The 15382-nt window shown below is 33.9% G+C and overlaps 1 protein-coding gene across 1 annotated transcript in view; it reads left to right on the forward strand.

Annotated features, from left to right (window-relative positions):
• Positions 1-15382, forward strand: part of CCDC178 (coiled-coil domain containing 178) — a 351357-nt gene that overhangs the window by 76600 nt on the left and 259375 nt on the right. The window contains exons 10-11 of the mRNA XM_070514525.1: positions 3311-3406; positions 3559-3695. Coding sequence (XP_070370626.1) covers positions 3311-3406; positions 3559-3695 — 233 coding nt within the window. The remainder of the gene's footprint in view (positions 1-3310; positions 3407-3558; positions 3696-15382) is intronic.

The following is a 15382-nucleotide window of genomic DNA, read 5'->3' on the forward strand; positions in this document are numbered from 1 at the left end:
CCGCCTCAACGTGACCTGACGAGCGGTGCCATGTCCGCGCCCAGGATCCGAACCCTGGGCCGCCATAGCGGAGCACGCGAACTTAACCACTTGGCCAGGGGGCCGGCCCCTCTAGATGACTTTTATGATTAAGAACTACATTACAAATTGAGATATTTTACAAAGATATTTTCTCATTTAAAAACCTAAAATGTCCTAATACAAATCTAAAATAAGTGTTCTACATTAAGACAAAAAATAAATCCAAGAAAACTGAAGCCGTAGACTATACCCTGTAATCATGTCAAGCTGGATGTGTCTCTGTCTCAATGACTTGGTTACACCCTTATCTGAGGATTACTTGCAAGATATGCTGACTAGCTAAAAAGCTTGATTAATAGTTTTTTCGTGATTCTTTCCCAAACAATAGTAATAATGAGTGGGTAAGAATGTTTACACATCATTTAGCAAAGGAATTTGACAGTTTCTGAAGAATAATTCTGGAAAATATTTCAAAGCTTTCTTGAAGCAAAAATTTATTAAAAAATCTATTTTCATTTGGGTTAGAAATTGTCTAACATCCAAATACCTGGGTAATTATTAAATATCAGGTAAATCATCTCATAATTCATTGAACTTCTCAAAGTTATGACATCAATCCAAATATTCCTTTAATTACTGATCATAATTCTAAGAAAAATATACTCAGTATTTCTTTTGGTACATTGAATATATTTAGTAATACTTGTATTTTATTTTTATAACACACTCCGCCCCAGGGTTTGTTCCTGTTGCTGTTTGCTGGAGTTGTTACTTGTTTCTTTATTGACCTTTCTGAATGAATTCTCTAAAGTCTGTTTTCTTTTCCATGTGTAGCCACTGAAGTCTCTTCTCAGTTATCTTAAGGATTGTTAATGATTGTAGGAAATCTGGAAACAGTAAGTTTCCCAATCTGTGCCAAGGGGCTTTGTGTGCTGTTTAGTCACATGCTCAACACTCATCCAGGCAGTTGTCAGCTCTGCCTTAGTTTTCTCTTCCTACCTTCATAGAGCCTCCAGGTTGCCAGAGGTGGGAACTTAAAGGGCATCTCAGGTATTTTCAGAGCATCTGAATAGCCCTGGGCTTTCACACATCTCTGTGCATTTGCAGCCTTCTAGATTCCCAGGAATATGTTGGAGTTTTCCAAAGCCACTGTGGACACCTCATTCTCCTCAAAAGCTTTTCCTTTAAAGTTATTGGTTACTCTATTTTTTGTCCCAGTTGTTATCCACTGTCCTAAGTGGCCACAGAGTTAATCAATTGCCTGAGATTTTTTTTGACAATCATGCCTTGGGAAAAAACTTTTCTGGGGAAACTTTTTGTATGGGGTGAGTTCTGAATCAAGTCAAACACAGACATCCTTGCAAGGGGAGTCTTCCCAGAGACCACCAGCGGGGTCAAATAATGAGTCATCCGAGAATGAGGCTTTGAAAGCATTTCAGCCCTGTTCTACTCCCTCTGGTTGCTCTCTGACTGCTGGCTTTCTCCACAAATGTAGAATGTTCTTCAAGGCTACCATGGACCTGATGTGAGGGATTAGGACAGGTTAAAATTATACAGAGCTCATACTTCTGACTCAGATTAGGCTGTTTTCTTGAATGAGTTCTCCCCAGATTACTGTAAGCCTTCAGTTAATTTCAAAAGTTCTGAGACAGCTAATTTTGATAGTTTTTTGGCCAGTTTTCTCATTACCTTTATGGAGGAGAGTTTTCAGCTGTTCTTAATCTGCCGTTTTCAATGATGCCCTTCCTGAGGACTATATCTTGGAGTGTTGGGTTCTTATTTTTCCTTCAGTCTTGTTTGTGGTTTCTTTTGCCACTCAACTTTTGTAAAATATGTTGTCAAACGCCTCAACAGATCTTCTTGGTTTACTCGGCAAGGTAACATTCTCCTTTAGCTCAAGATTCTACAAATAAACTCGTATTGTTTACTCTAATAATTTGCACTATTTTGTTTGCCTTTAGGTTTTCATTCATTTGAAATTTATTTTTGTTATGGTGAGAGTTAGATGTGAAGTAGAGAGACCACTTTTTTAAAAACAGAAATTCTACATTATTCCAGTTCCGTTAGTTAAAGTCAATGATTTCTCTCTCACTGAATTCAAATACCACTTCAAAAAACATTCAGATCTATTTCTTGGCTCTCGTTTTTCCCTCTGATCTTTATTACAACACAAAAAATAAATACTGCCTTAATATAGTGGTATTATAGGATGTTTTAAAATCTGATAGCAAGTTTTCAACATTATTCTTATTTTTAGCATACCTCTTGGCTGGTCTCACATACCTTCTCTTCCATTTCATGAGGTTCAAAAGAGAATACTCTTTTTCATTGTATTTTATATTAATAATGGGATAACTGATGGTATATGCTGTTAAACTTTTACATGACATATCATTCTTTTTATGCGGATCTTGATTTAAGCTTTTAAATATGAATTGGTGTTTGCTTTATATAGGTTCTCCCTTTTGTGCTGAATTTACTCCCAAATATTTTTCATTTTTTGAGATAAGTTTTTAAGTATTGTCACTATATTTTGTAACATATTATTATTCTTAGAGATAAAGTCTATTAATTTTCTTATGCTTATATCAAGCCATTTTACCAAAATCATTTATTGTAGTTTTAAATAGACTCTTTTGTTTTCCTAGGTATTTAATCAAATCATCTAAAGTTGTAGACATATTATCTATTCATATTCAGTATTATAATAGTAACGTTTGGTTTCCTTATCCGGTTGCATTTAGCTAAACTTTCACAAAACATGATTACTAACAGTGATGATAAAGGATAATATAGTTTCATTCCTGAGTTCAGCGAGCATACATTTAGCATCTTATGATTTATTTTGATATTTTCTATTGTTTCTTTGTAGTATATTTGGGTAGTTTTTCCTTGGACTAGTTTAAAATTTATGGAAATGAGATAGTGAATTTGCCAAATGACTATTTTGTGGAGTGTTGGCCATATTCCTGTTGTTTTCTCCTTGATTTGTCAATGTGATGAATTATGATTTCAATATTTTAGTTTTTATCAATTCTTACAACATAACTAAAATAATTCTATTTTATTATGATTACTTATTTGAGCACTGTCAGACCTCTTATATTTTATTCAGAATCTTGCATCAATTTTCATAAATGAAAACAGCCTATGGTTAGTTATTTTATATTATTTTAATCAGTATTTAAGTTATGATAGCTGCATAATTTGAAATAGAATCTGTTTCTTACTTTACAAAAGAATGGAAAGCTCCACAATTCGTTTATTTTTTGTGTATATTTTTTCTCAGCTAGATGAATTGAAAAGGGTTTGTGATCAACTAATCTGGAAGAAAAAAAATTATGAAAATGAATATCTGGAAGCACTTAATAGTTTTTATACCACAGTAAGTTGACCTTTCCTTTGCTTCCCACTAGAGCTCCATTCTCTAATCTCAAATATTAACTTGTGCAACTAAAAGTAACTTAATTACTATACATTTTCTCTTTTCAAAATACATAAACATGTATAAATTATTCTTTTATTCTTTTCTTAAAGCAAAAAACATGGGATATTGAACTTTCTAATCTCGCACAAGATTTTTCAGATATTTCAATAGTATATGCTCAATTGATGGAAGAAAATAAAAAACTTGTGATCGATATTGAAAACATATCAAAAGGTATCAGTGAAAGGTAATTCTGCAAATATGATTTTTATTCTTATATAGCATATCTAATATGTTAAATATAATGAACCTCTTTATTTGGTGTACCTGGGGTGGTATGGTGGTGTTTGTATTTATCATTAGCTTAAATTTTATTTCTATTCCAAATGTTGTTCTTTTATCACTCTGAATCCCTTAGAAAAATCAAAATAGTGAAAAAATGATCTTATAAGGAGTTTTACACTGACTCCTATCACCTTTTGACATATCCTCTTATACCCGAAGAATTAAAATGTCTAATCTTTAGAATTAAAATGTCTAATCAAGTTCATGATCTCCTTCAGTCAACCCTCATTTCTTCTCTGCAACTACAAAACTAGTTTTCTTAGCTCAGAAACCTATGAGTTTTCTTGATTCCTCTTTCTATTTCCACCCTTTTACTCAACATGTTAACGAGAAATATTCCACATACCAAATATCTTTTAAATCTATCCGCTTCGCTACTCCACCAGCACCCTGGTACAAGCTATCATTGTGTCTTTCATGAACTAACAGTGATTTCCAAACCTGGTTTACATGCTGTCACGATGCTCCCTTTTGAATCCATAATCTACATTGTTGTAGATGCGTTCTTTTTTCTTTTATAAGTATGATCAGTTCTCCTCCATACTGAATTAATTTTAGTAGGTGTAAAGGGACAAAAACTCCTCCTTAATGTATCTCACAAGGTCCCTGAATAGGTAGACATACCTGCCTTGCAGTCTCATATCACACCTGGTTCATCTTTATTATTTGGTTCAAATACAATGGCCTTATTTGAATTTCTCCTACTTGCCACTTTTTTTCCAGCCTATATGGTGTTTTTGTGCTATTTCCTTTTCCTATAATGTTTTTCTCTTCCTTCTTCCTGTTTAATTACTATTTATTCTTAAGATTACAGCTTAGGAATCAGTTCTGGGAAGCTTTCATTGACCGTCCAGTTAAATCCAATTCTTCTATTATGTGTACGTATGGCACACACTCTTCTCTTTCATATTTATTGTCAATTTTGTGTGTTTGAATATTTGATTGATGTCCATCTCCCTTAAAAACTGGGAAGATCCGTGAGGGCAGACATAGGCCATGACTATATTTTCTTCACCATTGAATCCTCATCATTGAGCATAGTGCCTGACACATACTATGCTATCCATAATTAATTATTGAAGGAGGGAAGGAGGAAAGAAGAGAAAGGAGTAATGATGATACTTGATGATTCGTATGGGAAGTTTGTTAAATTTTCTTAATGATTATTTTATCTTTGGCAATGATTGAATCTGTAAAAGTTATCTGTATGTTAAACATACTTTTTAAAAGGAAGTAAAAGGAACATTGTTTTCTAAAGGATAGCCTAAAATTATAGTTGCTAATGCTACTACATTTTATTTTATTAAGAAAGAGAACCAGAGAAGAAAAAAAATCTGAATAGTGGGTAAGATAATGAGGAGGTCCCTCTGGAGCAAAGGAAGAGAGTATGAGAGTTAGCATTTATTAGATTATCTTTCAATAATGAGCAACTGCCAAATCTTAGTGGTGTACAAGTATAAAGGTTTATTTCTCAGTAGCATTGCAACTTAGCTGCGTCTACTGTGTCTGTGCTTCATGTTATTTCTGCTTCTCGGATCCAGGGTGAAGGATTGGATCCTTCTAGGGCATGTTGTTCTGGTAGCACCGGTGTATTATTGAGATCACTCAATGACTTGTACATCTTCCACAGAAAGATGATAAATGTTGCTTATGCTCAAATTCCATTGAACAAATCAAGTCATATGACCAAGCCTGATGTCAACAGGGTGGGAAGTCTAATCCTCTTAAAAAGAGAGAGAGTGAGTGGTCGTGAACACTAATACAGTCTATCAAATGGTAGCCCTGGTTATAGGGAAGGATTTCCATAGTATGCATTGTGCTTGTCCAGATAATACCTTAAGATGTCACTTAATTACTTAATTTTTCATTCAACTTTTTACTGGAAATTCAAAATTAAATGGGTGATTTCAACAGCAGACTGCACAGTGCTGAACTGAAAATTAGTGAAATATTAGTAAAATGAAAGAGAGATTAAGAGATGTACAGGCAAGAGTCAGGTCTACCACATATCTAAGTGATGTTCCAAAGGACCAGAATATAAAACAAAGGACAGAGGCAATATTTGAGGAGATAATCAGTAGTTCATACTTCACAAATAGTTCTTATATTCTTTTTTTTTTTAACTGACAAGTCTCTCACTTTCTAACATAGATAGATAGATGCAAAAATAATTATTCTTCTCCAAATTTTATTTGCTTTTCTCCCAAATTTTCTAAGTCACTTTATGATTCCCTGTTTGACACAGGTATTTGAAGCTTTCTTTTACTTCTTAAACATAGTACAAATAGTTGTTTTATAATATACATACAATAATTTAAATATCTGTAGTCTTTGTCATCTACTTCCACATCTCATTCTTCTAGCTCAAGTTCTTGCTGCCTTTTGTCCTTGTGCTCTGGGCTATTTTTATTGTGTGTTGTCCATTTTCTTCTGGAAACTATCTGTGGAAAATTGTTGAGTCCTAGGATAAAGTTGAATTAATCCTTTGCAGCCTTATATTTATGAGAGGAATTCTATTTTTGACTTTGTATCCTTAGATATGCCTAAGACGTTTTTTTTTTTAGATTGGCCCTGAGCTAACGTCTGTTGCCAATCTTCCTCTCTCTTGCTCTTTTTTTTTTCTGCAAGGCCCCAGTTCATAGCTGTATATCATAGTTGCAAGTCCTTGTAGTTCCTCCGTGTGGGATGCTGCCACAGCATGGCTTGATGAGCGGTGTGTAGGTCCGCACCCAGGATGCAGTTCAGCGGCCTCTGGTGCGCTGACGCAGAGCATGTGAACACGACCAGTATGTCACCAGGCTGGCCCCTCTAAGACTTTTTTTTCATTTCCCAAGTCATAATATTTGAAGTTCCATTTTATCAAAATTTCCAGTGTTTTCAGAGCAAAAATATCTCGTATGATCTTCTTCACACTCTGATGGTAATGCATATTTGTTGTAGCAAAGAAAGTACAAAAAAGTGTAAAAACAGATTTAAAACTTAAAATCATTTCCATATGTAGAGGTCACCACTTTTAATATATTACTGACTTTTTCATTGTTAATGAAAGTGTGTCCTAATTTTATTCCCAAGATGATATAATAGAATTTTTATCAATTGTTATACAAATTTCAAATATATCATTTACGTCTCTGTACAAAAGTCTATTATATGGGTGTAACATATTTTTGCCGTAATTTCTATATTTCGGTTGTTTTTATTTTTACAGCTTATAGATATTTTTGTGGTAAATTTTTTTTGTTAAGAAATCTTTCTTAGTGCTTTTTAAAGTAATAATAGATTTATATAAGTAGGTTGGTTATAATATTTTAAAATTTCTAATACCTCTCTGAAACTACTTTCCATAAAAGCCATACCATTTACTGAAGCTGAGCAGTGCATAAGCTTGTTTTGTTATGCATCTGTGCTAACACTGAGTTCTATGGTTGTTTAAACGTGTATTCCAACCTGACGAATGAAAAAATATACTCTCAAAATAGTTTCAAACTCCATTTCTTTCATCACTAAGGAGGTGGAATATCTATGCATCATCTCTTGAATTCTGCTTTTAGTAAATAATTCTTTCATGCTTTCAAGGAAGAAATAAAGAAATTAGGATTCAGAGAGGTAAAGTAGCTTTCCTCAAGTCTCCCAGCTAACACAACTGGTGTTTGAAACCTTTCTATATTCAGATTCAGGACTTTTGACCTTATCTCATTCTTTTGCAATTTAATCTGACTTCAATTTAATTTACGTTTAGTGAATGTTCAAATATGCTTGACATATTAGTCTGATAATAACAATCGTGAAGAGTAGACCTAATGCTAAAATTCCGATTCTCTTAGGGCACAGGTAAGATTGTGGTGGATTCACAGCTCTGCACTTTTAGCTGTATGGCTGGAGCTTAGAACAAGTGCTTGACCTGATGTGTGTCTGTGTGTGCGCACACACTCATAGTTGTGTTTTATGTGGCAGGTCGGCACAGGCAAACATTGAGGGTAGGGAACTAAGTGTCAGATAATGAATAATTTTAAGGAGTTTGGACTCTGCTGAAGACTATGGAAATCCACTCAAGAAGCTGGATGGTCAGATTTCTCTTTTAACGACATCAGTCCAGTGGTAATTAGATGAGTTAGGGTTTGAATAATCGGTTTGATGGTAGTATCAGATGTTAAGCGAGAAATCTATTGAGGAACAAAAGAAAGGTTGGAGGGAAGATGTTGATATGTTTGATTTGGAATTGTGTATGGCGTGATTCAAGTCTAAGTGTCTTGATATCACTTTGATTTATGGGTCTGAAATTTAGGAAGGATGTTTATGGAGATAGAAGTTAGATGTTAAACGTAGAAGAACTTGAAAATGACAAGCAAGCATTTTCATGTTTGTCACTTCATTTGCTTCTTATAAATTAGAATTTTCACGAGATAGAAATCTTGTGGGATAAATTATAACACTAGCCCCAAAATCAGTGTAACATAAAGTTTCCCCAATATCTGATAGGGCAGAATCAAGAAATATAATTAATGACTTTTATCGACTGTATCCACTAACAAAAACAGCTTCATTGGTCATGAAAACCACAAATATCTACTTCGAAATTTAAGGGGAAAAAATCTCATTTGTTAGAGAATGAAACGTAAATTCAACTAAAAAGATATAAATACCAAATGGAAGCTTCTATGAAGAAAAGACCAAATATGATTGAAATTCTTAATATTTATTTTATTATTTATTTTCTAAAATATTTTTCCAGCTTTATTGAAGTATACTTGACAAATGAAAATGTGTATATGTAACGTATACAAAGTGATAGGTTTTTATTAAGACTTTTTATTTTTTAACAGCAGTTAGGTTCACAAAAAAATTGAGGGGAAGGTACAGAGATTTCCCACATATTCCTTGACCTTTCACATATATATCCTCTGCTATTATCAACATCCCTTACCAGAGTGATACATTTGTTACAATTGATGAACCTACGTTGACGCATGATAGTCACCCAGAGTCTATAGTTTACGTTAGAGTTCACTCTTGGTGTTATACATTCTATGGGTTTAGACAAATGTATAATGACATGCATACACCATAATGCTATCATACAGAGTATTTTCACTGCCCTAAAAATCTCTGTGCTCTGTCTACTGGTTCCCCTTTCCCATGCCCCAAACTCTGTCAATCACCAATCTTTTTACTATCTCAATAGTTTTGCCTGTTCCAGAACGTCATGTAGTTGGAACCATATAGCGTGTAGGCTTTCAGATTGGCTTCTTTCGCTTAGTAATATGCATTTAAGTTTCTTCCATGTTTTTCATGGCTTGATAGCTCATTTCTTTTTAGTACTGAATAATATTTCATTGTCTGGATGTACCACAGTTTATTTTATCCATTCACCTACTGAAGTGCATCTTGGTTGCTTCCAAGTTTTGGCAATTACAAATAAAGCTGCTATAAATATACATGAGCAGGTTTTTGTGTGGAGGTAAGCTTTCAACTCCTTTGCGTAAATACCAAAGAACACATTTGCTAGATCACATGATAAGAATGTTTAGGTTTGTAGGAAACTGCCAAACTGTCTTACAAAATGACAGTACTATTTTGCATTCCTACCAGCAGAGAGTGAGAGTTCCTGTTGATCCACATCCTAGCCAGTATTTGTTGTTGTCAGTGTTGAGGATTTTGGCCATTCTAATAGGTGTGTAGTAATATCTCATTGTTGTTTTAACTTGCATTTCCCTGATGACATATGATTTGGAGCGTCTTCTCATATGCTTATTTACCATTGTATATCTTCTTTGGTGAGGTGTCTTTGACCTGTTTTTCAATTGGGTTGTTTGTTTTCTTACTGTTGAGTTTTCAAAGTTCTTTGAATATTTTGGATAACAGCCCTTTATCAGATGTGCCTTTCACAAATATTTTCTTCCAGTTTGTGGCTTATCTTCCCGTTCTATTGACATTGACTTTTGCAGGAGAAAAGGTTTTAATTTTAATGAAGTCCAGCTTATCCATTATTTCTTTCATGGATTGTGCCTTTGGTATTATAACCAAGAAGTCATCGCCATACCCAAGGTCATCTAGATTTTCTCCTATGTTACCTTCTAGTTCTATAGTTTTGCATTTTGGTCTATGATCCATTTTGAATTAATTTTTGTGAAAGGTGTAAGGTTTGTGTCTACCTTCATTTTTTTGCATGTGGAAGTCCATTTGATTCAGCACCTTTTGTTGAAAAGACGATCTTTGCTCCACTTATTGCCTTTGCCTCTTTGTCAAAGATCATTTGACTGTATTTCTGTGGGTCTTTTCTTGGGCTGTTGTATTGATCTATGTGTCTATCTTTTCACTAATACCCCATCTTGATTACTATAGCTCTATGGTAAGTCTTGAAGAAACGTATTTTTTAAGTGGATAAATGGAGGACATATCACATTTTTTAATGTAATCCAATAATGAGGAAAAGTCAAGTTCTAACCAAATAAATTAAAAATTTTATTGTGATTATAACTAAACTCTTAATGTAATATTATTTTAAAATTTAATAAAATGGTAATCAGGTGAAACTAACCAAAATAATTTTAAAATAATGATTCACAGTGATAAACAGCTCTAAAATATATTTTAGAATGAAAATATTATTTAATTATTAAACTTTAGTGTTGGCTAAAGTATAGATAGCTAGATAATTAAAACATTACTAGATACTAACAGCAATTAATTAGAAATAAAATTATAAAAGATACCTTATAATACAATTTTAAAACATGAAATCCTTAGACTAAATCTATCAAGAAGATCTATAATAACTCTACACAGAAGACTACAAAATATTTTTGAGACAAATTAAAGAAGATGCAAATCAATGAGGGGAGCATATCTTGGCCATGAATCCGAACACAGTATTGTGAAGATGTTCATGCAAATCCCAAACAAATTCTCAGCATATTTTGTGTTTGTGTGCATGTGTGTGTACGTGTAAACTGAAAAGCTGTTTCTAAAATGACATGAAAAATCAAAGAAGCAAAAATATTCAAAATAATATTGAAGAAGAACTAAACTTGAGAACTCACCCTTTTGCAAAAATTATAATAAAGCTCAGTATGTAAGATGACTTGCTGTTGGTTCAAGGACAGATGAATAGACCAGTGGGACGGACTCGAGTGTCCAGAATCAGGCTCATACATCTACCCTCACTTGATTTGTGGCAAATGTCCCACTGCAGCACAGTGAAGAATGAGTGGCCTTCTAATAGCCATATGAAAACAATAAGTGCTTACCCCTACTCATCACCACATGCAAATATCAATTTTTATAGAGGATAGTTGTAAAAGTGAAAGTTAAAACAGTAAAAAGTCTAACAGAAAATATAGGAAAATATCTTACTAAATATGGGTAAGGCCAAGTTTTCTTAAACAGAAAAATAGCATCATGAGTTTTTAAAAAAATAGTGAATAAGGACACTATTAAGTTAGGAAAAGACAAAACACAGACTGATAAAATGTATAAGTAATGCCTATATCTGAGGAGATAAATCAATACAGCACTAAATCAATATTAAAATTAATAATAAAATAAATACATAATAAGTAAAAAAATAAATATAACTACGTAAAATAATAATATAATAAAAATAATTACGAAACAATCCAAGAAAAGGGGGCAAAAGACTTGAATGGCCACTTCATGAAAGAGGATATCCAAATGTACAATAATAATGAAAAGGTGCTTGATTTCTCAGAGAATGTAAACTAAAACAGCAATGAAACACCACCACACATTCATCAGAATGGCTAAAATGCAGACTGCTGATGCTTGAGGTTCTTAGAGGGTGGAGCAACTGGAACTCCCACAGCCTGTCAGTGGGAGTGCAATTTTGTAGAAAATGTTTTAGTACTATCTACTAATCAATTAAATACATTCCACTCCTAGGTATATACCCAATGGTAGATCATACACATGTTCATCAAAATCACTTACAGGAAAGCTTATAGCAGCATTATTTTAATAGCCACAAACTGGAAAATACTTAAATGAATGTAAAGTAGAATGGATAAGTAAAATGTGACATATTCATACACAGTGTGCAGTGAGAATGAACAGATTTCAGCTACATAGAACAACTTTGATGAATCTCGTAATCATAATACTGAGCAAAAGAAGACACAATAACAGTAAGTCCTGTATGATCCTGTTCAAAAGCAAACAAAACGTTATGATGGTGATAGCAGTCAGGATTGCAGCCCCTACTGGGTGGTAGTGACTGGGAGAGCACACACTAGGAGCTTCTGCTGGCAGTGTTCAATTTTTTTTTATCTGAGTGAGGATGTTACTGGTACATTTACAGCGAAAATATAATAAGCTGTATTCTTTGATTTGCATACTCTTCTGTATAAAGGTTCTACTTCAATAAGATGTTACCGTCAAAAACAGACATTAAATTACTTAAATTGTTAATTTAGTCCTACACAAAATGTATTCAACAATTTATTAATGTTTTATTGAATTCACAGTACATGCAGATATAAGGAGGGTGCTAAAACTGGAATATATATATATATATATATTATGGGAAAGTCCCTGCCTTCAGTGAGATCCCAAGGAAACAAACAAATATTATAGAAGCTATATTTTCTTAACAGCCTAGTAAATATGATAAGGAAGGCAGGAAAGGCTTTAGTGAGCAGGAGATTCTGGAACTGCAGCTCATTTCAGCCATTTGTGACTATGCTTACCTGTGATTTTTTTCCTGTTCACTTCTGTGATTTCCTATAAGTATTCTGCCTTCTATGAAGATCTCAGATTTATTTTTTCTCTTAGAAATAATATAGTCTTAGTGACGTTACACATAAGATAGAAAAGATTAAATGCACACTTCTTGCCTGGCTGCATGCCCACTACCTTATAACTACTTGTGGGTAGGACCTATGTATATTTGCCCCCATTTTTGGGTCCTCAAGGACTAATCTAGTACCTAACATACTCTTGAAGTGTATTAAATATTTGTTGAATATTGTTTTTGGTAGAAAATATTCATTTTTAGTACAGTATAAAATGTTACATTATGTGAGATACAGAAAATAATATAAAGGTCAGTGTTTTTTATCATTTAGTGGTTAATCTTAGAAATAGCTTCTTATATCTTTATTTTTACTTTATGCAAAGAGTAATTTTATAATTATGACTAATAGACTAATATAACTTTATGCTTATAAATATTATAATCTATGCTTATAATTATAGCTTTAACTTTATGATCAAGGTTTATATTTAAAGAAAAATTAGACCTAAAAAAGCAAATATATGTTTGTGTGTTTGTGTGTGTGTGTGCATGTCTGTGTGCATCTATGTCTTGAGCATCCATTATATGTTAAATACTGTTTTAAGTGCCAGGATAGCATTTAAATTTACATTCTCTCAAATATATAATAAGTGCGAAAATTTTTTTTAAAATTCAGTTACTGATACTCTTGTAAGGCAGATGAAGTTGGGTAATGTGCTAGAGTGACATGCTCAGGGAAGTATTGGGAGCTCAGCTTTGGCAAGGACATGCAGAGACACCTCTGTCTAAGAAGGCAGCATTTGAATTGAGTTGAGCCCTGACTGAAGAGGACGAATCCGCCTTGAGCTGGTCTGGGGAAGAACAGGCCAAGCAGAAGGAATAGAACATACAAAAGCCCTGTGATGGATAAAAATTCTATGTGTTGTGAAAACAGAATGGAGACCAGCGTTTCTGGAAAATTGTGTGTGAGTAGGGTAATTCAGAGAGACAAACGTTGGCAAGGCAGACAGGGCTTGAATACTACAAGTTCACAAGTGGGCTGTGATAAAGGCATAGGGATTAAAGCATTTGATCTATTTAAAGGATCTTACATTTTAGAAAGATCTGTTGGGCAGCTTAGTGAAGGATGAATTTTGGTGCATATAAGAAGGATGGGTTGGGTTGGCCCCGTGGCCTAGTGGTTAAGTTTGGCACACTCTGCTTCACCAGCCTGGGTTCAGTTCCCAGGGGCAAACCTACACCACCTGTGGGCAGCCATGCTATGGCAGCGAACTACATACAAAATAGAGGAAGATTGGCACAGATGTTAGCTCAGGGCAAATCTTCCTCAGAAAAAAACAAAAGAAAAAGAAGGATGACTTTTTTGATAATTGAAAAAAATTATAATAATGATATAGGTCAAGGTTTTTTGCATGAGAAATGGTAATAAATAGCTCATTTTCAGATATATTTGGGAGGGAGCGCCAATGGGACCTTTTGATAGCTATGGTATAAGATGTGAGGAAAAGACGAATAGTCAGGCTACTTGCTGAGATAACAAGGGCTTGTTGAAGGTATGAGGGAGATTTTGGAGAAGATGTAAGTGTGTCTTTTTGGGCCATATTAAATTTCAGAATCTTACTAGTTCTTCAAATGGAAGTGAGAAGTGAAAATTAGATACATAGGTCCATAGCACAGAGATGAGGAGGACACTGGATGCAAATTTGGAGTCGTAAAATTAAACACTGGGCCAGGATGAGATGTCTAAAATGAAAATGTAGACAGATAAGGAATGAGAATTTACTTTTCCTGCAATGTTGATAATAGAGAATGTGAAAGGTCTTTTGCTACAAAACACTTGTAAATGGAGCATAAAAGGACATACATTCTTTAAATGCAGTGCCATGCTCATGGGAAAGTAAAAGAAGTCCCCAGGGGCCAATGCAAAGAAAGTAAGTGACCAACTACAAGCTAAACTTTAGCTGATATTTGGCTTCTCTGAAAGTAAGGATGGAGGAGTGGCCTTTCTGATCTTGGTAAACAGGGGAATTAAGTTTTAGTGTCTTCCAGCATAGGCCCGGGGCCCTGGATCTGTGCAAAAGTGAGGGAGCTGATAAAGTAAGGGCATTCAAATCCGTAAAGCAGAACAAATATACCTACAAGCAAAAGCAGAGAGAAGAAAGTGTGTCTGTCTAACTTGGGACCTGGGTGAGGAAAAAACAAGTGAGAACACTCCCAATCTGGCTCCTTTTCACACTGGTTTAATGTTTTCATTTGCGCCATCTGTGTGATCTTGGAAGACCCTAACCAAGAAATAATTATTAAAAAAAAATTGATGCTACTTTGATAAATATTCTTTAGAGAAATAAATTGACTGAGGCCACATGGGATTCTCTCAGATAAAGTAAGGCTTTTAAAAAGGAGCTCCCAAAATTACAAAACAATAAGGAAAAATCCAACATGAATAAGAATTATCAGTAATAACCAGCGGTATGTTTAACCCCCCAATAATTTCAAATAATAGAATTATTAGATTAAAGCTGTGGAAGTAGGTTTAAAATGGTTAAAGGGAAGAAAACAGACTAATAGAATACTGTCGAAACAGTTCAGGCAGATCTGAAAAAGAACTCACCAAAACTTGTAAAAATTAAAACTGGATTCGTTTCAATTAAAGATTTTATTAATTAAATAGAAAATACAGCTGGGAAAAAAAAATCAATGCACTTGAAAACATAAAGAGAAATCCAGAATGCAGCAAGGAGAGAAAAAGAGACCAAAAAATATGGAAGAAATATTAAGAGCTATGGAGAATAGAGTGAGAAATAACAGAGTGAATGAGAAGGCAATATTCAAAAAGATAA

The sequence above is a fragment of the Equus asinus genome, chromosome 7, assembly GCF_041296235.1.
Source record: "Equus asinus isolate D_3611 breed Donkey chromosome 7, EquAss-T2T_v2, whole genome shotgun sequence".
NCBI lineage: Eukaryota > Metazoa > Chordata > Mammalia > Perissodactyla > Equidae > Equus > Equus asinus.